Source organism: Scyliorhinus torazame, chromosome 2, assembly GCF_047496885.1.
Source record: "Scyliorhinus torazame isolate Kashiwa2021f chromosome 2, sScyTor2.1, whole genome shotgun sequence".
NCBI lineage: Eukaryota > Metazoa > Chordata > Chondrichthyes > Carcharhiniformes > Scyliorhinidae > Scyliorhinus > Scyliorhinus torazame.
In genome coordinates, this window is record NC_092708.1 from 289,913,044 (window position 1) to 289,934,138 (window position 21,095).

The window sequence follows — 21,095 nt, forward strand, 5'->3', positions numbered from 1 at the left end:
AGGCTATTTCCCCTGCTACCCTTGAGAGGTGAGGCAAGAGAGACAACACCTGCACCAGCGTCTGGCTACCCGGAGGCAGGAGCAGAACTCTGAGGATGAAGGAGAGGTAGGGCCTGCTCAGCTGTCAGTGACAGGGCCACAGAGAGTGGCCACTTGGAGGTGTCATTGCGGCCCTGAGTGTGTAGATGGTGGCTGCTTTTCCAGAAAATGGGCAGAACCAGTCCAGGAGGAGCCTCCGAGTGTCCAGGAAAATGGTTGCCAGGTTCCCCAAGAGTTGGCACCTCATTGTCTCATAAGGCCACCCACGGCCTGTTGCCCTGAAGGTCACAGCTACCCTAACTTTCTATGCCAGTGCTCCTTTCAGGCTCTATTGTGACATCTCCGAGGACTCCGCACATAAGTGCAATAGGGACGTCACAGATGCGCTGTTTGCAAGGGCCCATCACTACATAAATTTTGACTGGCACCAGGCTAGCCAGGACACCAGAGCTGTTGGGTTCGGCCACAAAACTGGCTTCCCACTATAGCCATCTGGGATGGCCACTTACAACCAGGAACAGAGAAGGTCGTAAAGTATAGTAGGAAAAATGGACAATGCGAGATTCAGGCAGGCTCAGAACCTGAAATGTATATTTGCGAATGAGGATTCCAGATGGTATCGAACCCCCAACCAATTAGCATTTTGATGGACCGATTAGCATTTGATGGCCCATCTCCGCCAGACAAACGACTGGTACTTGAATGACCGGTACAGTCCCAGACATTTCGGCACCACTCCCTGTACGAGGGAAGCGTAAACAACAGGGTCAATGACCGCTTGCGGCACGCCCAGCCATCAAGGCACCCGCCCATTTATTGGTTCGTATCGAACGCAATGATCAGGAATCGCCCAATTAGTGGGATCCAAACTGAAGGACTGCCCAAAAGAGCGCGAAAACCCCCAAGAATAAAAAGAGAGTCCACCATGTGTTCGGCCTCTCTTGGACCTGGCGCTCCGGCAACGTCCACTTCCAAGTGCAGCACTACCAGAAGCAAGTTCAAGTTCAACCGAGTATTTATTTGGACTTGATTTGGCCAGTCACCACCCTTACCCACGAGAAAGCGATCCAAAGCATGTTGGAGAATATTAAAGCAGCACAGCTCGCTGCAGCTATTCGACTAGGCGCTAGACGAAAGCACAGTAAGGCCTGCTTTGATAAGACAGTACATCCGACAGAGTATACAGTCGGACAGCAAGTCACGATCTCCCTGTACAATCCTAGTTCATTCCGCTCCCCCAAATTTGCAGGACCCTGCTCAATTTCCGATAAAGTAAGCCCCTCAGTTTACAAGATCACGTATCCTAATGAAAAATCAGGATGGTTCCGTATAAACCAACTGAAGGTTTATGGAACGCAGTGCAGCCACTCGCACCACCTCTCATTGGCAATGGCAGACAGCGGAGACCCGCCCACTGACAACACAACCCAGCCCTCCCCCAGCCAGGACAGCACGTCCACAGACACGACCTTGACTCCGACCCCAGTGTCCAAGTTCACCCTAACACTTGATTCGGCTGCTAGCGACAGCGACAGCTCAACTGAAGCCCTTGATAGACCCGAACAATGGAAACACAGACCAGGTCCCAGTCACTACGGCCCCAGTGACACCGACCACGATATGTTCAGTCCCTTAGAGACAATTTGTTTGCCGTTACCAGAACCTGACCCATCACCCGACGATAGCGACACCCCCATTGCCTCTACCGCCCTACAGAATTCGAAACACTGGCACCGCGATAATTCCTGTCGTCTGACACGGAATGACGAGATGGACCCCACATCGGCACATGCCGCATTGGCACTAAAACTACTGGCACAAGTTTGGCACCCGGGAGATGGTGATGACTCCGAGTCTGACTCCCACCATGCTAACCCCTTTGAGAACCTTTTTGGAATGGAACCTTGAGGTGTCTAGATGATGAGAGAAAGGAACCGATTGAGATTTACAGTGTCCTATACTCTGATGGAACCTGCCCGCTTTCTTCTTTAGTTTGTTTTTTTAATGTTGAATGTTCTCTCTCTTGTACGATTTTGTGTGTCGGCCTCACAAAAAATGTCTTTATACAGTAATGACTACTCTTCTGACGCCGCATGGCAGTTAAAGAAACAAGTTTGCTGCAGTCCATATATCCTCAAATTCTTACCGCTCTTGGAAGTTCACTCAGGCAGTGGAGTAACGGCACTGATCCCCGCCCTGCCTGAGGACCCCATATGCATTTGGTCAGCCAAGCTCGGGCAGTGGAGCAAAGGCACTGATCACCACACTACCCAGGGATTCCACCCATTCTTGCCCTGCCACTGATCATACGCACCCCATTCGGAGAATTATTTTCGAAACTCTTTTGCTGTTCTTTTTACGACTGTGGTTTAATGAATGCACTTTTGCCACAACTTTTGTCCCCTTTCCAGCGACCCTTCGGTTGCTATCCCCCCACCTGCTATTTACATGTTCAAATCAACTTGGTTGAAACGAGTTTGCAGAGGACGGAGAAATTGTCCGCCCACTCAGCCCATCAAACACAGGCTGCGAGAACGCTCGCACTGTGACAGAACTTTTTTGGATGTCTTGTCTCCCAAATGGTTGTTTAAAAAACAAAATGAGGGAGTCACACATGGTGACGATTCTAAATGGGAAATTGATTAAGGAAAACAGGCAGACGAGATATTATGCTTGTACTCCCAGGAAGATACGGAGATACCTGAAGACGGAGAAAAATACAGACGAGATGAAGACGAACCTGATGATCTGCATCATGATAGTCGTTGGAGCAATACAGTTGCGCCCGTTACCCATCCCTCACCACACAGGCCCTAAACATTACCACCCAACATGACACCCCCAGCCCGGACGCGACACCACACATAAGACACAGCCACTGATACCCCCACATGGTGCGAGAATATCATAAAATGGTACTCCCTGTCATACACAGGAGAAGCCCTACTGGTGATAGCTATATTGTGCAGTGTCATCCAGACGATCAGACTTCGGAAATGGAGAAGAGCAGCCTCCCGCCGTCCTGTATATACATTTAGAGCCCCTTTCCTCGGACTTCAGCAAACCCCACACTCTTTCTGAACCTTCCTCCCTGATAGATTCCGCGGTTGTTGTTTTTTTAATAGAGCTACTTTCTTTGTACATGGACATTAGTGATAAGTAGGAATGTGATGCTGCTATTGGTTATTTTGTATTGTAAGATACGTTCTTTTGGTTATTAGAAAGCAGCATGAGTGTAGTTTAGTTAGAGACAGTTAGAGGTTTCCCTTTTTGTGTAAAGAGACTGAAGTGTATGTTTGAATGTTAAGTGCCCCCTCAGAATTTTTAGAATAAGTAGTGTATTAGGGAAACTTAGGTAAATATTTTGACCCATAGGAGAGTAGGGTAGAACCTGTCCTGGATTGAGGGTACCCGGCATGTCAGAGAACAGGAAAAGATCCAGTAGTGTGATCCGTCACGCTTCGCATTGAGGGTCAAGAGGACGGAATGTAGCCATCTGGGATGGCCACTTACAACCAGCAACAGAGAAGGTCGCAAAGCATAGCGGGAAAAATGGGCAATGCGAGATTCAGGCAGGCTCAGAGCCTGAAATGTATATTTGCGAGTGAGGAATCCAGACTGTATCGAAACCCCAACCGATCAGCATTTGATGGACCGATTAGCATTTGATGGCCCATCTCCGCCAAACGACTGGTACATGAATGACCGGTACAGTCCCAGACATTTCGGCGCCACTCCCTGTACTAGGGAAGTGTAAACAACAGGGTCAATGACCGCTTGCGACACACCCAGCCATCAAGGCACCCGCCCATTTATTGGTTCGAATCGAATGCAATGATCAGGAATCGCCCATATAGTGGGGTCCAAACTGAAGGACCGCCCAAAAGAGCGCGAAAACCCCCAAGAATAAAAAGAGAGTCCACCATGTGTTCGGCCTCTCTTGGACCTGGCGCTCCGGCAACGCCACTTCCAAGTGCAGCACTACCAGAAGCAAGTTCAAGTTATACGCCCGCTACCAGACGGATGAGCCTAGCTGAGCAGCAGTTACTTCTACAGACCCGATAGATCCAGAATCGAACAACGGCCACTGTTCCTCTGACCTAAGGCGGGTGCCTGAAGTTAAGTACAGGTTGCCATAGTCGATAGGTGCAGTTTAACTAGTAGTGTTTATGTTGCATGACTAATTGTGTGTGTAAATAAAGTACGCTTGACCTTGAACTAACTAACTGGTGTTTAGCTCTTTGATCGATAGCCGGTTGAACCTTGTGGTGGTATTGTTTGATACCTGGTGACGCAGAGCAATATAGTATAGATATCAAAAGAAAGGAGGGCAACCTCACTGACTGCCATATTTACAGTAGGTAAAAAAAAGGCAACACCACAAATGCAGGGAGCTATTGATTGCACGCACATGGCTCTCCGTTCCCCATGGTATCAAGATGTTTCTTTTGAAGACTGCAAGGGCATCCACTCCCTGAATGTCCAGATTGTCTTCAACTATGCCAAGCACATCCTGTAAGTGTGTGCTAGGTTCCCGGAGAGCTACATCATTGGCCGCTGTCGGAGGTATTTGATGGAGCTCATCAGCTACAGAGTTGGTTCCTCGGGGACAAGGGGTATCCCCTCAGGACATGGCTGATGAAGTTGTGTGGAGGCCACAGAGTACAATTATAATGAGGCTCATGCTGCTACTCATACTTTGCTTGAGCAGGCGATTGAGATGCTTAAGAAGCGGTGCCAAGACTAGACTGATCAGGTGGAGCTCTCCAATATATTCCCCAGAGAGTGTTACACACCATGGTTGTGTGCTGCGCCCTCCACAACCTGCCACAGGAACAGGGCAAGGACTGGGCAGAGGAGGATATGGATGAGCGGCACATATCCTCTTATGAGGAGGATGTCGAAGAGTCCACCAAGGGGAACACCGGGAGGAGGAGGAGGAAAGCTGTCAGGCGATGACGAGGGCCAGATGGGGAGGGGAGCTCAGGATGCTTTAGTAGATGGTGCAGGAGGGAGGGTTTCAGATTTCTGGATAATTGGGGCTCATTCTGGGGTCGGTGGGACCTCTACAAACGGGATGGTCTGCACCTGGACCAGAGGGGTACCAATATTCTGGGGGGGAAATTAGCTAATGCTCTTAGGGAGGGTTTAAACTAGTTCAGCAGGGGCTTGGGAACCTGAATTGTAGCTCCAGTATACAGGAGGTTCAGAGTAGTGAGGTCATGAGTAGGGTTTCAAAGTTGCAGGAGTGTACCGGCAGGCAGGAACGTGGTTTAAAGTGTGTCTTCTTCAATGCCAGGAGCATCCGGAATAAGGTGGGTGAACTTGCGGCATGGGTTGGTACCTGGGACTTCGATATTGTGGCCATTTCGGAGACATGGATAGAGCAGGGACAGGAATGGTTGTTGCAGGTGCCAGGATTTAGGTATTTCAGTAAGCTCAGGGAAGGTGGTAAAAGAGGGGGAGGGGTGGCATTGTTAGTCAAGGACAGTATTACGGTGGCAGAAAGGACGTTTGATGAGGACTCGTCTACTGAGATAGTATGGGCTGAGGTTAGAAACAGGAAAGGAGAGGTCACCCTGTTAGGGGTTTTCTATAGGCCTCTGAAAAGTTCCAGAGATGTAGAGGAGAGGATTGCAAAGATGATTCTGGATAGGAGCGAATCCAACAGGGTAGTTGTTATGGGGGACTTTAACTTTCCAAATATTGACTGGAAACGCTATAGTTCGAGTACATTAGTTGGGTCCGTTTTTGTCCAATGTGTGCAGGAGGGTTTCCTGACACAGTATGTAGATAGGCCAACGAGAGGCGAGGCCATATTGGATTTGGTACTGGGTAATGAACCAGGACAGGTGTTAGATTTGGAGGTAGGTGAGCACTTTGGTGATAGTGACCACAATTCGATTACATTTACTTTAGTGATGGAAAGGGATAGGTATATACCGCAGGGCAAGAGTTATATCTGGGGGAAAGGCAATTATGATGCGATGAGGCAAGACTTAGGATACATCGGATGGAGAGGAAAACTGCAGGGGATGGGCACAATGGAAATGTGGAGATTGTTCAAGGAACAGCTACTGCGTGTCCTTGATAAGTATGTACCTGTCAGGCAGGGAGGAAGTGGTCGAGTGAGGGAACCATGGTTTACTAAAGCAGTCAAAACACTTGTCAAGAGGAAGGAGACTTATGCAAAGATGAGACATGAAGGTTCAGTTAGGGCGCTCAAGAGTTTCAAGTTAGCTAGGAAGGACCTAAAGAGAGAGCTAAGAAGAGCCAAGAGGGGACATGAGAAGTCTTTGGCATGTAGGATCAAGGATAACCCTGAAGCTTTCTATAGATATGTCAGGAATAAAAGAATGACTAGGGTAAGAGTAGGGCCAGTCAAGGACAGTAGTGGGAAGTTGTGCTTGGAGTCCGAGGAGATAGGAGAGGTGCTAAATAAATATTTTTTGTCAGTATTCACACAGAAAAAAAAAGACAATGTTGTCGAGGAGAATACTGAGATTCAGGCTACTAGACTAGAAGGGCTTGAGGTTCATAAGTAGGAGGTGTTAGCAATTCTGGAAAGTGTGAAAATAGATAAGTCACCTGGGCCAGATGGGATTTATCCTAGGATTCTCTGGGAAGTTAGGGAGGAGATTGCTGAGCCTTTGGCCTTGATCTTTAAGTCATCTTTGTCTACAGAAATAGTGCCAGAAGACTGAAGGATAGCAAATGTTGTCCCCTTGTTCAAGAAGGGGAGTAGTGATAACCCCGGTAACTATAGACCAGTGAGCCTTACTTCTGTTGTGGGAAAAATCTTGGAAAGGTTTATAAGAGATAGGATGTATAATCATCTGGAAAGGAATAATTTGATTAGAGATAGTCAACACGGTTTTGTGAAGGGTAGGTCATGCCTCACAAACCTTATACAGTTCTTTGAGAAGGTGACCAAACAGGTGGATGAGGGTAAAGCAGTTGATGTGGTGTATATGGATTTCAGTAAAGCATTTGATAAGGTTCCCCATGGTAGGCTACTGCAGAAAATACAGAGGCATGGGATTCAGGGTGATTTAGCAGTTTGGATCAGAAATTGGCTAGCTGGAAGGGTGGTGGTTGATGGGAAATGTTCAGACTGGAGTCCAGTTACAAGTGGTGTACCACAAGGATCTGTTTTGGGGCCACTGCTGTTTGTAATTTTTATAAATGACCTGGAGGAGGGCGTCGAAGGATGGGCGAGTAAATTTGCAGATTACACTAAAGTCGGTGGAGTTGTGGACAGTGCGGAAGGACAAGTTACAGAGGGACATAGATAAGCTGCAGCGCTGGGCTGAGAGGTGGCAAATGGAGTTTAATGCAGAAAAGTGTGAGGTGATTCATTTTGAAAGGAAGACTGAGTACTGGGCTAATGGTAAGATTCTTGGCAGTGTGGATGAGCAGAGAGATCTCGGTGTCCATGTACATAGATCCCTGAAAGTTGCCACCCAGGTTGAGAGGGTTGTTAAGAAGGCGTATGGTGTGTTAGCTTTTATTGGTAGAGGGATTGAGTTTAGGAGCCATGAGGTCATGTTGCAGCTATACAACACTCTGGTGCGGCTGCATTTGGAGTATTGCGTGCAATTCTGGTCGCCGCATTATAGGAAGGATGTGGAAGCATTGGAAAGGGTGCAGAGGAGATTTACCAGAATGTTGCCTGGTATGGAGGGAAGATCTTATGAGGAAAGGCTGAGGGACTTGAGGCTGTTTTCGTTAGAGAGAAGAAGGTTAAGAGGTGACTTAATTGAGGCATACAAGATGATCAGAGGATTGGATAGAGTGGACAGTGAGAGCCTTCTTCCTCAGATGGTGATGTCTAGCACGAGGGGACATAGCTTTAAATTGAGGGGAGATAGATATAAGACAGATGTCAGAGGTAGGTTCTTTACTCAGAGAGTAGTAAGGGCGTGGAATGCCCTGCCTGCAACAGTAGTGGACTCGCCAACACTAAGGACATTCAAATGGTCATTGGATGCACAATATGCACAATAAGGGAATAATGGGCTTTAGAGTGGTTTCACAGGTCGGCGCAACATCGAGGGCCGAAGGGCCTGTACTGCGCTGTAATGTTCGATGTTCTAGAGTCTGGCTTCAAGGATGACCAGGACTAGGATGGACACAGAAATCCCATCATGGGAGACAGTCTTTCCTCACTGAGTGGTGACAGCCACATTCCGACCATGTAACTGCTTCTGTCATGTGAATGGTCTGGTTGCCCCTAATCCAAACAGTGCAGGAGGAGGATGAAGATGATGACAGTGAGGACAGAGCATTGGTTCTGAAAGAGCTACTGTGAATGTTGGACTCCTGTCTGGCTAAAGGCAGCTCGCAGACTCTCTGTGACCAAGGTTATATCAGGGTGATGATGCGTTGCTAAACTCATCTCTCCTGATGTAGGTTCCTCCTTAGATGGGTGGCGATGAGGATCTGTGTCACTGGTGCCAGAGGAATGGTTCTCAGCATACAGTCGCAGGGTTCTTGGTGCTGAGATCAGACTTTCCCAAATGATTGGGTTGAGTGGTAGGCTTGACCACTGTGTGTGTGTATGTATGATGGTGGGGGGGGGGGGGGGTCTCCTCCTCTTTACCAGGATTACACTGACATGGCTTTGTCCTATAAGCGTGAGGAAACGCCAACCACTGAGCCGATATCCTTGCAGGCGGGAGATGGAGGTGGTGCAGTTTTTTGCATCCAGCTTTTACGTGCTAGATGGACGCCACTTGTGTATTCAGCAGGTTATATATCAATGGAATGAGAGCAGAGAGGCACAAAGAGGGATCCAAAAGTGAGGTTATACATTACAGAGGTGTTCACATACTTACATAAATGTTCGCTATGTACATGTATGCATTCTATGCTCGTTTCGCATTCAATGCATTCTATGCTGTTTCGAGCAGGAAACCAACAAACCACTGTCAACTGTCCCAGCAGCCTTGGTACACCTACACCTACCGTCACAGCCTCCAAAATCCGATCGGCATTCTTGAAAGTGAACCCTGAGAAAGCAAGGGTCCTGACGAAGTCCCTAGTCGTGCACTCAGATCCTGCACTGAACGACTGGCGGGTGTGTTCACGGACACCTTCAACCTCTCTCTACCCTGAGGTTCCCACCTGCTTCAAGAAGACCACCATCATACCAGTGCCAAAGAAAAACCAGGAAACGTGCCTCAACGACTACCGTCCGGTGACTTTGGCATCACTCATTATGAAGTGTTTCGATACGTTGGTCATGAGACACATCAGCTCCATACTCCCAGAATCCCTTAATCCACTGCAATTCGCATACGGCCACAACTAGTCCACAGCGATTGCCACCTCCCTGGTCCTACACCCATCCCTGGAGCATCTCGACTCCTACGTTAGACTCTTAATCATGGACTATAGCTCTGCCTTCAAAACTATAATCCCAGCCAAGCTCATGTCAAAACTCCAAAACCAAGGACTTGGCTCCTCCCTCTGCAACTGGATCCTTGACTTCCTGACCCATGGACCACAATCATCAAGGATAAACAACAACACCTCCTCCACGATAGTCCTCAATACCGGGGCCCCGTAAGACTGTGTACTTGGCCCCCTACTGTACTCCCTATATATACACGACTGTGTGGCAAAATTTGGTTCCAATTCCATCATACTATGCTGATGACATGACCTTAGCGGGGCGGATCGCGAACAGTGATGAGTCAGAGTACAGGAGAAAGATAGAGAACCTAGTGGAGTGGTGTAAGGATAACAATCTCTCCCTCAATGTCAGCAAAACTAAGGAGCTGGCCGTTGACTTCAGGAAGCAAAGTATCGCACACACCCCTATCTGCAGCAATGGTGCCGAGGTGGAGATGGTTGACGGCATCAGATGCATAGACTCTGTCTTCACATCATGCTGCCTTGGAAAAATGGGCAGCATAATCAAAGACCCCTCCCACCTGGGTTATTCTCTCTTTCAACCTCTTCCATCAGATAGGAAGTACAGAAGTCAGTGAACATGCACCAAGATTCAAAAAGAGCTTATTCCCCACTGTTACCAGACACCTGAATGACCCTTCTATGGACTGAACGGATCTCTCCACATATCGTCTTTACGGAATAGCACTACACTCCATATGCTTCTCCTGATGTCAATGTATTTACATTGTGTATTTATCGTATGCCCTATGCTTTGCATGTATGGAATGATCTGCCTGCACTGTACGCAGAACAATACTTTTCACTGTACCTTGGTACACGTGACAATAAATCCAAATCCAAAGTGGCTAACAACACGCATGCAACACCACTGTGCAACTACAATTTCTTAACCTTTCTAACCTTGCTGTATTCCCAGGATCCACAGCTGAGGAGAAGGCAGCACGTTGTCTGCCAAGTCCTGTTTCTGAGATGACTTGAGGGTCCTGGCCTGCTTGAGGGCTGCACAGCTATGCTGGTGCCATCCTGGTCTATCTGTAGGGCTGGAGCAGTGTCCGTCACAGGAAGAGAGGAATCAGCTGTGCTCGATACACCCAGCGTCTCCTGAGTGGAAGGCCCTGAATATGCATCAGCTGATCCTCCTCCTTATGGGTGGTCGGGAAACCCTGGGTCCCGGGTTCCTCCTCGGGATTGAGGGGCAACTGGAGTGAGATCCAAAGCCATGCCGTCCTCTGGGGCTCAAACTCGTTGATGCCCACAAGTGCCTGCACCATGGAGTTAATGCCCTGCACCACGGAGTTAATGCCCTGCACCACGGAGCGAACGTCCTGCACCACGGAGCGAACGTCCTGCACCACGGAGCGAACGTCCTGCACCACGGAGCGAACGTCCTGCACCACGGAGCGAACGTCCTGCACCACGGAGCGAACGTCCTGCACCACGGAGCGAACGTCCTGCACCACGGAGCGAACGTCCTGCACCACGGAGCGAACGCCCTGCACCATGGAGTGCATGTCCTGCACCATGGAGCCAACACCCTGCACCATGGAGTGAACGCCATGCACCATGGAGTGAACGCCATGCACCATGGAGTGAACGTCCTGCACCATGGAGTGAACGTCCTGCACCAAGGTCTCCACTGCAGACGCCACCCTTGCAGTGTTGGTCAGATTGCCTCAAGAGCGTCAGCCCGATCTCCTCAGATATAAGGCAAAAGGACTCCTCCAGTTAGCCTTGTAGTTCGAGCAGTGAAGCAGACTTTCTTCCTGATGTCCCCAAATTTGCATTTGGACTTCCAGAAGCTGAGGGACGAACGAGTCCAGAGGCACGTCATTGAACTGGCAATCAGCAGAGTCCTGGCCTGCAGTGTCCTCCGAGTGCTGGATCCCTGGGACATACCTGCCTCCGCCTGCCATGGATCATCAGAAGTGCGGTGCTCACCAGTAAGTGACCCAGAGGCCTGTCTGCTAATAATTTCCACCAAAGTAAAAGTCACTTCATTGGTGAAAGGTGCGGATGATAGCTGTGAGGGGCTGTTTAGCACAGGACTAAATCGCTGGCTTTGAAAGCAGACCAAGGCAGGCCAGCAGCACGGTTCAAATCCCGTAACAGCCTCCCTGAACAGGCGCCGGAATGTGGCGACTAGGGGCTTTTCACAGTAACTTCATTTGAAGCCTACTTGTGACAATAAGCGATTTTCATTTCATTCATTTCCATGGAAATGTCTGAAAATTTGTATGGTGCTACTCTCATTGCTGGTCTCAAAAGCTTTCCTGATGGATGGATCAGAATACTCCACAGCTTTTCCTGCATGGGAAGGGGAATGGCATCAGTGCATGGCAGGAGCATAACAACAGGGGAGAGAGAGAGGAGTAATGGGAGGATGGCGAGTTGCTTATTGTGTTGCCCTCACTTTTTCCTCTTGCATGCACCTTGGCCTCAGCGCAGGAGAGGTCCACTTCCTTGCCGGCAAAACGGAGAGCTTTCTCCTAGAAAAGCAAGGGGAATTTCAGTTCGGGCATGTGTGACGGATGTGTGAACGGGTAAGCGGTGACAAATGAGAAGAGTGACTTACCCTGGCTGCACGGAGGTCATTCATCTTCCCCTTGCACTGGATGCACGTCGTCTTGTGCAGGGAGCTAGCGCTCATCAGGGCTGCCAACGCCTCCCATGTGAGGTTGGTAACCTTGTTGGTGGGTCTTTGGCCTGCTTGGAAGTACAGGATGTCCTGCCTCTCCTCCAGAATTCTGTTGAATGCTCCCTCAGAGAGCCTTGGGGCAGCCATCCTCTTGACTGGACTTGGAACAAGTGTGAGGGAGGCGTTTAAATGGTGCGCCATCCCTTGATTAAAGTGCTTAAGTGATACTGGGGTGGGCGAATCAGAGTCAGCTTGCCATGGACACGGCATGAAACCCGTGCAAAAATTCACATCCTGTGAATGAATAAGAAGTAATTTGTATACTAAATTAAGAATTATGATTAAGTCTTACTTTTTGGCAGGGCTGTTCATGCAGTTCGGACTGGAACGTCTGTATCAGCACCAAAAAGTCAAATTCATCCCTACGGGTCCATCTCAAATTGGAAGTGGTCTCTACTGGAAAAGTGAATTATCCACTATCTGTCTTCAACCTGCTAACTCGGAAAAAATATACCCTTGGGACTTCGACTTTGGACTCATGTGAAACAATAATTCTTATGATGTGGAGATGCCGGCGTTGGACTGGGGTGAGCACAGTAAGAAGTTTTACAACACCAAGTTGTAAAACTTCTTACAATAATTCTTATGTTCTCTGTGGTCTTTGCCTTGTATTTTTTTCTTTCCTTCCGCTATCCCTTTTTTCCTATTTGAATGAAAAAAGGGGGGGGGGACATTGTGAACCCTCTTACTGCATTTTGGGTGTGAGTAAAATAAAGTAACCCTCTGGTTTTACCCTATCTTAAGTTTGTTGTGGGGTTATTAATCGTAATTAGATCACACCTGTTATGACCCCCTACAGGGACAGAGCTGTATGGCATCCGCTTCCCTTCCTACACACCCGAGAATGAGCTATGCAAGTGACTAGGGGGTGAAGCTCCCTCCTAATTGGAGGAGCTCCTCACAGAATATAAACCCCGACCTGGAAGCAGTTCGGGGAAGGAGAAATATTTGAAATTTATTGACAATTCAAAAATACAAAAGAATCAGCAACATGCTAAAAACAGTCACGAAAATCAGGAATATGCTAAAAGCATTTACAAGACACAAAAAAAACAAATCCATCAGCTCTCAAGCCAGCATACACACACCACCACCAACCCCAATGGCAGCCCTACATTGAAGGAAAGGCTCCCAAACAAGCAGCACACACCACAAGAAAAGGACACACCGGTGCAGGGCACAATGTGTGAGAGAGGCAGAAAAAACACCCCCTTCTCTCCCAAGAGGGGGCACAGTTCAACCCAAAACAGTTCCTTTAAACAAACCACCAGCTGCAAACCCAGCATTCGGCCACTTTGTCCCCACCTCCCCAACGGTAACCCAACATCAGTGGAAAGGCACCCAAAGGAGCAGTACAGACCATCGGAAAAGGACACGTATTGACCTTGCCTCAACGGCAGCCCCACATCGGTGGAAAGACACCCACAAGCAGCCCAGTTCACGGAAAAGGACAGGCAGTGCACGGTTAAGGAGAGAGAGAGAACACCCCCTCCCCCTCACTAGCACTGGGAAGGCCCCCTCAACCCCCAGTGCACAGAAGCAGGAGGGCCGCGACTGGCGAGCGCCCAGCCACTTTGCCCAAAATAATACACAACAAAAATACAATAATAACCATACAGTCAGTTCCTTCAACAATAAACCAAAACTAACATCAGTACACATAGTCGATTGGGCCACCGCCCCATTGCTCTCAGTTCCAGCATTCAATTTCCAGGCACCATCCAGTCTAAAATTGCAAAAGCAAGTCCATTCTCCTCCACTTTCAACCTGGCTGCGGCCAACCAAAATTCACCCAGTGTTTCACTCCCATCCGGTAACCAGAAAGGCAGCCAGCAGCAAGTACGAGTCTCAGCCGTGGCAACAGCAGGCAGGCAACTCCATCCTCTCTTTCCCCTGCAAGCAACTTCTCCTCCATCCAACCGGTTGTAGCACCGTTCTCTTTTGCCGTAGTTCAGGCTTCAAAGTCCAGAAAAAGCAGCCAGCGTGCAGAATAACACACCAGGACCAGAAGCAGGGTTACAGCCAGAAGCAGCAGGCGCTCAAGAGAACACACAGCCTGCACGTGACAAGCCTGAAGTTCACCAGTGTGAGATACTCGGATAACTAGGGGGCGGTGCTCCCCCCTAATTGGAAGAGCTCCCCACGGAATATAAGCCCTGACCTGGAAGCAGTTCAGGGAAGGAGACCGTTCGGGGAGTGGAGTGTGGAGAGGAGTGATTATTGTGACTAGTGTGAATTAAAGTGAGTTGTACCCTGTCAGCATGGCCTCTCGTGGGATTCTTTGCCTCCGTCTACAACACCAAAACTGAAAATATTCCACGCTTATAAATGGGGAAATAAAAATCAAAACACCTTTGAGTTTATGGACAGTGATGTGAGGAGAAATCAAGGATGTTTAAATTAAGCCCACTCCTGTCCATAACACTACTGGACAATTAAAGAACAAGCAGAAATTTTCAAAATGTGTTTTCCATTTAGTACCTACCATATGTATCATATGGATCAACATTGGGACCGGGCATATTCCAGCATCGTATTGTTGCATCAATTCCACCACTGAAACACTGCTCACCATTAGAACTAATTGCTAAAGAAAGTACAGGTCCACTGGAAACAAAAAGAATCAGTAAAATAATTATGTAATCTATGCAATCTAGGAAGTTATCATCAAGTGCTTCACTGTAATTAAAAGTAAGTGCTTACTAAACCATTAATATTAACTATTCAAAAGGTCATACATTATCAATCATCACTCATATGTATGTTCGTATAATATTAATTTATCTCACTGGAATCATTAAAGTATAGAGAATTAGTTAGGTTTTCAAAATATCCTAATTAAAAAAAATATATATATTTTATTAAAGGTTTTCGATCCAACAAAAATTTCCAATTTTACAACTTTGTAATAATATATACATTGATCGTTTTTTAAATAAATAATATGCTAACTAACGGCAACTGCCAACAACAAAATAAGAAACAACAGAATAACTAAAATAGTAACTTTGTGAAATCAAATATAAATAACTAATATATAAACACACACATAAAACCCCTGAAGACCCAAATGAGCCCTCTTCCCTCTTCCCCCCCGCCCCCCCCCCCCCCCCCCCCCCCCTGCTGCTGCCTTTCCTATTTTCCCTTATCGCTCTGCGAGATAGTCGAGGAACGGTTGCCACCGCCCGGTGAACCCCTGAGCCGAACCTCTTAATGCATTTTTTAAAAAATATATATATTTTATTAAAGTTTTCAATCAAACAAAAATTTCCCATTTTACAACTTTGTAATAATATATACATTGATCGTTTTTGAAATAAATAATATGCTAACTAACGGCAACTGCCAACAACAAAATAAGAAACAACAGAAATAGCAACTAAAATAGAGCCGAACCTCTTAGTGCGTACTTTATCCGCTCCAATTTTATGAACCCTGCCATGTCGTTTATCCAGGCCTCCACGCCCGGGGGTTTAGCTTCTTTCCACGCAAGTAGAATCCTTCGCCGGGCTACTAGGGACGCAAAGGCCAACACGTCGGCCTCTCTCGCCTCCTGCACTCCCGGCTCATCTGCAACCCCAAATATAGCCAACCCCCAGCCTGGTTCGACCCAGACCCCCACCACCTTTGAAATCACTTTTGCCACACCCACCCAGAACCCATGCAATACGGGACATGACCAAAACATGTGGGTGTGGTTCGCCGGGCTTCCCGCGCATCTCCCGCACCTATCCTCCACTCCAAAAAATCTACTCAGCCTTGCTCCAGTCATATGCGCCCTGTGTAGAACCTTGAATTGTATCAGGCTGAGCCTGGCACACGAGGACGAAGAGTTTACCCTACTTAGGGCATCTGCCCACAGCCCCTCCTCAATCTCTTTCCCCAGCTCCTCCTCCCATTTTCCCTTCAGCTCCTCTACCATCGTCTCCCCCTCATCTCTCATTTCCCTATATATATCTGACACCCTGCCATCACCCACCCATGCCCCCGAAATCACTCTGTCCTGGATCTCTTGCGCCGGGAGCTGCGGAAATTCCCTCACCTGTTGCCTCACAAATGTCCTCACTTGCATGTAGCGAAATGCATTCCCAGGTGGCAACCCATATGTTTCTGTCAGTGCTCCCAGACTCGCGAACGTCCCGTCTAAGAACAAGTCCTTCAATTTCGCAATTCCTGCTCGCTGCCAAGATTTAAATCCCCCATCTATCCTTCCCGGGACGAACCTATGGTTGTTCCTTATCGGGGACCACACTGAGGCACCCGTCACTCCCTTATGTCGTCTCCACTGCCCCCAAATTTTCAGAGTTGCCACCACCACTGGGTTTGTGGTGTATTTTTTCGGGGAGAACGGCAACGGCGCCGTCGCCAGTGCTTTTAAGCTAGTTCCCCTACAGGACGCCATCTCCAGTCTTTTCCACGCCGCTCCTTCCCTTCCCTCATCCACTTACTTATCATTGACATGTTGGCGGCCCAATAATAATCACTTAAGACTCGGCAGAGCCAGTCCCCCTCTGTCCCTACTGCGCTGCAGGAACCCCCTCTTTACTCTTGGGGTCTTTCCAGCCACACAAAGCTCATAATACTCTTGTCCACCTTCTTAAAAAAGGCCTTTGTTCAGTACAGGGAGGCACTGGAACACAAAAAGAAACCTCGGAAGGACCACCATTTTAACCGCCTGCACCCTGCCCGCCAATGACTGGGGCACCATGTCCCACCTCCTAAAGTCCTCTTCCATCTGCTCTACCAGTCGTGCCAAGTTAAGCTTATGCAAGGTTCCCCAGTTCCTGGCCACCTGGATCCCTAAATACCGGAAATCTCTTATTACCCTCCTCAACGGTAAATCGTCTATTCCCCTGCCCTGTTCCCCGGGGTGCATCACAAACAGTTCACTCTTCCCCATATTCAATTTATATCCTGAAAATTCTCCAAACTCCCTGAGTGTCTGCATTATCTCAGGCATCCCCTCCACTGGGTCCGCGACATACAACAACAAATCATCCGCGTATAATGACACCCGATGCTGTTCTCCTCCTCTAAGTACCCCCCTCCACTTCCTAGAGCCCCTCAGCGCTATGGCCAATGGCTCAATTGCTAACGCAAACAGTAACGGGGACAGGGGACATCCCTGTCTTGTACCCCTATATAGTCGGAAGTGGTCAGATCGTTGCCTATTTGTAATCACACTTGCCACCGGGGCCCTGTACAGGAGCTGAACCCATCTAATGAACCCCTCTCCAAATCCAAATCTCCTCAGTACTTCCCACAGGTAGTCCCACTCCACTCTATCAAATGCTTTCTCTGCATCCATCGCCACCACTATCTCCGCCTCCCCCTCCGGTGGGGGCATCATCATCACCCACAACAGCCTCCGTATATTAGCATTCAATTGCCTCCCTTTAACAAACCCCGTTTGATCATCGTGCACCACCCCAGGGACACAGTCCTCTATCCTCGTCGCCATCACCTTGGCCAAAAGCTTGGCATCTACGTTCAAGAGGGAAATAGGCCTCTATGACCCGCACTGCAGCGGGTCTTTGTCTCTTTTCAGGATCAGCGATATCGTCGCCTCCGACATCGTCGGGGGTAGTGTCCCCCTTTCCCTAGCCTCATTAAAGGTTCTCGTCAGAAGTGGGGCCAGCAGGTCCACATATTTCCTATAGAACTCCACCGGGAACCCATCCGGTCCCGGGGCCTTCCCTGCCTGCATGTTCCCAATTCCTTTTACCACCTCCTCCACCTCAATCTGCGCTCCCAGACCTGTCATCTCCTGTTCCTCAACCTTCGGGAACTCCAGCTGGTCTAGGAAACGCATCATTCCCTCTTTCCCTTCTGGGGGGGTTGAGCCTTATATAGCCTCTCGTAAAATACCTTAAACACCCCGTTCACCCTCTCCGGTCCCCGTTCCATCTTTCCCTCCTCGTCTCTAACCCTCCGATCTCTCTCGCCGCCCCCCTCTTCCTAAGTTGTTGGGCCAGCAGCCGGCTCGCCTTCTCTCCATATTCATACTGCACTCCCTGTGCCTTCCTCCATTGTGCCTCCGCCTTACCCGTGGTCAACAAGTCAAAGTCCGTGTGCAATCTCAGTCTTTCCCTGTATAGCCCTTCAGCTGGAGCCTCCGCATATTGCCTATCCACCCTCAAAATCTCCCCCAACAATCTCTCCCTTTCTTTACCCTCTTGTTTCCCCTTATGGGCCCTTATGGAGATCAGCTCCCCTCTAACCACCGCCTTCAGCGCCTCCCAGACCACTCCCACCTGGACCTCTCCGTCATCATTGATCTCTAGGTACCTTTCAATACATCCCCTCACCCTTACACATACCCCCTCGTCCGCCAACAGTCCCATATCTAATCTCCAGAGTGGGCGCTGCTCCTTTTCCTCTCCTACTTCCAGATCTACCCAATGTGGGGCATGATCTGAAATGGCTATAGCCGAATACTCCGTTCCTGCCACCTTCGGGATCAGCGCCCTTCCCAGGACAAAGAAGTCTATCCGGGAGTACGCTTTGTGGACATGGGAGAAGAAGGAAAACTCTTTACTCCTTGGTCTAGTAAATCTCCAGGGATCCACTCCTCCCATCTGCTCCATAAAGCCCTTAAGCACCTTGGCCGCTGCCGGCCTCCTCCCGGTCCTAGATCTGGACCGGTCCAGCCCTGGGTCCAGCACCGTGTTGAAGTCCCCCCCCCCATTACCAACTTTCCCATCTCCAGGTCTGGGATGCACCCCAACATACGCTTCATAAAGTTCGCATCATCCCAGTTTGGGGCATATACGTTCACCAGCACCACCGCTTCACCTTGCAATCTGCGACTCACCATCACGTATCTAGCCCCACTGTCCACCACTATGGTCTTCGCCTCAAACAATACCCGTTTCTCCACCAGTATTGCCACCCCTCTATTTTTCGCATCCAAGCCCGAGTGGAATACCTGTCCCACCCATCCTTTTCTTAATCTGACCTGATCCGCCAGTTTCAGGTGCGTCTCCTGAAGCATGACCACGTCTGCCTTTAGCTTCTTTAGATGCGCAAATACCCTTGCCCTCTTAATCGGCCCATTCAACCCTCTCACGTTCCACGTGATCAACCGGGTTGGGGGGCTCTTTACCCCCTCCCCTCGTCGACTAGCCATCCCCTTTTTTAGACCAGCTCCTCACCCGGTTCCCACGCAAAAATATCCTAATTTAACTATGAGTAAAACAATTTACTCTATTTTTCTATATACTTTTTGTTGTATATTCTCATTATAAAATGAACTACATGATGAAGCTGATATTACTTACATATGGGCTCTGAATGTATATATTGGCTCCACATCTAATGAGGTACTCCTGAAAGAAAAGAATTGCTATTAACCGAATATTCCAGTTTCTTTGCTGCAGTTAAAGCTGGCTGACTATACTTGCCACACATGACTTCTATTTGTTTGTTATAGATATGTGCAACTATGGAGAATCGCCACGTACAATTTTAGCAAAACAGAACTAATCTTTAACATTACCATGAAAATCTGTACTCACATAAAAGCTTGCAACAGAAAACAATTGTATTGCAGTTTTCAAATATTTCACCTATTCAGAATAAGTACAAAACAAGGCAAAATAATTTCAATAACTTGAAATAATGCACCACAGAGCATTTTTAAACCCAGGGTTGCGACCTGCGGCTGGGTGTAAGGAGGGTTGCGGTTCCATGCGTCGCGGCGTTCATGATCGCAGGGCCATGCGGTGAGGCGTTCCCGATCGCGGGAGGAAGTGTCCAACGATGTGATCGGTTTTCAGACGGCCGTTCCGCACATGTGTGCCCCCTCAGCAGTGCGCAGGCCTCCCGGAGCCCAGTGGGGCAAAACGCCTCCTCGTGTAGTCAGGACATTTATTAAAAAAAAAATATCGCTGCAGTCTTCCTGCCTGGAGTGGCGGCAGAGGGCAGGTCACACACCACGTACACTGACGTCACATGTTCTGGGTGCGCGGGTGAGGGATTCCCCCATTTTGCATTTGCCAGCAGTTCTGGTGTGAACTCCAGGACCTCTGGTGAACAACCTATAAAGAATAAGCTGAAAACAGGAACAAAGCAGCATAATGATGATTACTTGAGCTATGGGTTATTAATTGTGCCATTGCAAGTCAGGATTCAAAGTTTGTGTGTTATTTGAATGGAAGCACTGGCAAATGCCTCAGAACTTCAAAGACATTTGAAGACTAAGCATGGCGAGTTCAAGGACAAACCTCTATTTATTTCAATGGATGCAGTGAGATCTTAAGTCATTAGCTGAAGTCATCGTCAGAAATGTAACATTGAATAACAAAGCAAATGAGATTGTGAAGAGCAAGCAGGCTCATCTGTCACATAAGTGAAAATGGTGGGTCACAGAGGTCAGTCGGCTGGTGTGGGTCACGAAGGTTGACCGGCATGGATCATGTAGGATGGCCAGTTGATAAAAATGAATCCCAGAAAAAAGTTTGAAAAACACTGCCATAGAGGAAGATTTCCTCTGTGCAGTGTTTGTAAAATTTCTAACTAATTTCTAAAGAAAGACTTCAATTTTGCTAAATATGGCATATTGAGCACACCTTCCTCCCACATAGCAGGGAATAATAAAGTCCATGATCCTGAAGGAAATGTATTGATTTTCAACATCATTTTTTTGCTGCAAAAGGATATAGATAGGTTAAGTGAGTGGGTAAAATATTTGCAGATGGAGCATGATGTGGAAAAAATCCACATTGGCAGAAAGAACAGAAAAGCATAATGTTACTTAAATGGAGAGGAACTGCAGAATGTGGCAGTACAGAGTGTAAGGGCCCTTTCTGTTGATTCCCTGAATTCCTTTCGATTTTGGTCTGTGGATCGTTAATGGAGACAACCTTGAAGTCGCGCAGAGGAAGTAAGGAACTCAACATGTCAAAATAGAGCACTGTTATAAAGTTTTGTATTTTGCGCA

The 21,095-nt window shown here is 48.2% G+C and overlaps 1 protein-coding gene across 4 annotated transcripts in view; it reads right to left on the minus strand.

Annotated features, from left to right (window-relative positions):
• strn3 (striatin, calmodulin binding protein 3) overlaps positions 1 to 21,095 on the minus strand; it is a 437,029-nt gene that overhangs the window by 51,156 nt on the left and 364,778 nt on the right. For all 4 annotated transcript variants that reach the window (XM_072488228.1, XM_072488218.1, XM_072488210.1 and 1 more), the window contains 2 exons: positions 19,435 to 19,482; positions 14,640 to 14,761 (listed from right to left, as the gene is read on the minus strand). In XM_072488228.1, coding sequence (XP_072344329.1) covers positions 14,640 to 14,761; positions 19,435 to 19,482 — 170 coding nt within the window. The remainder of the gene's footprint in view (positions 1 to 14,639; positions 14,762 to 19,434; positions 19,483 to 21,095) is intronic.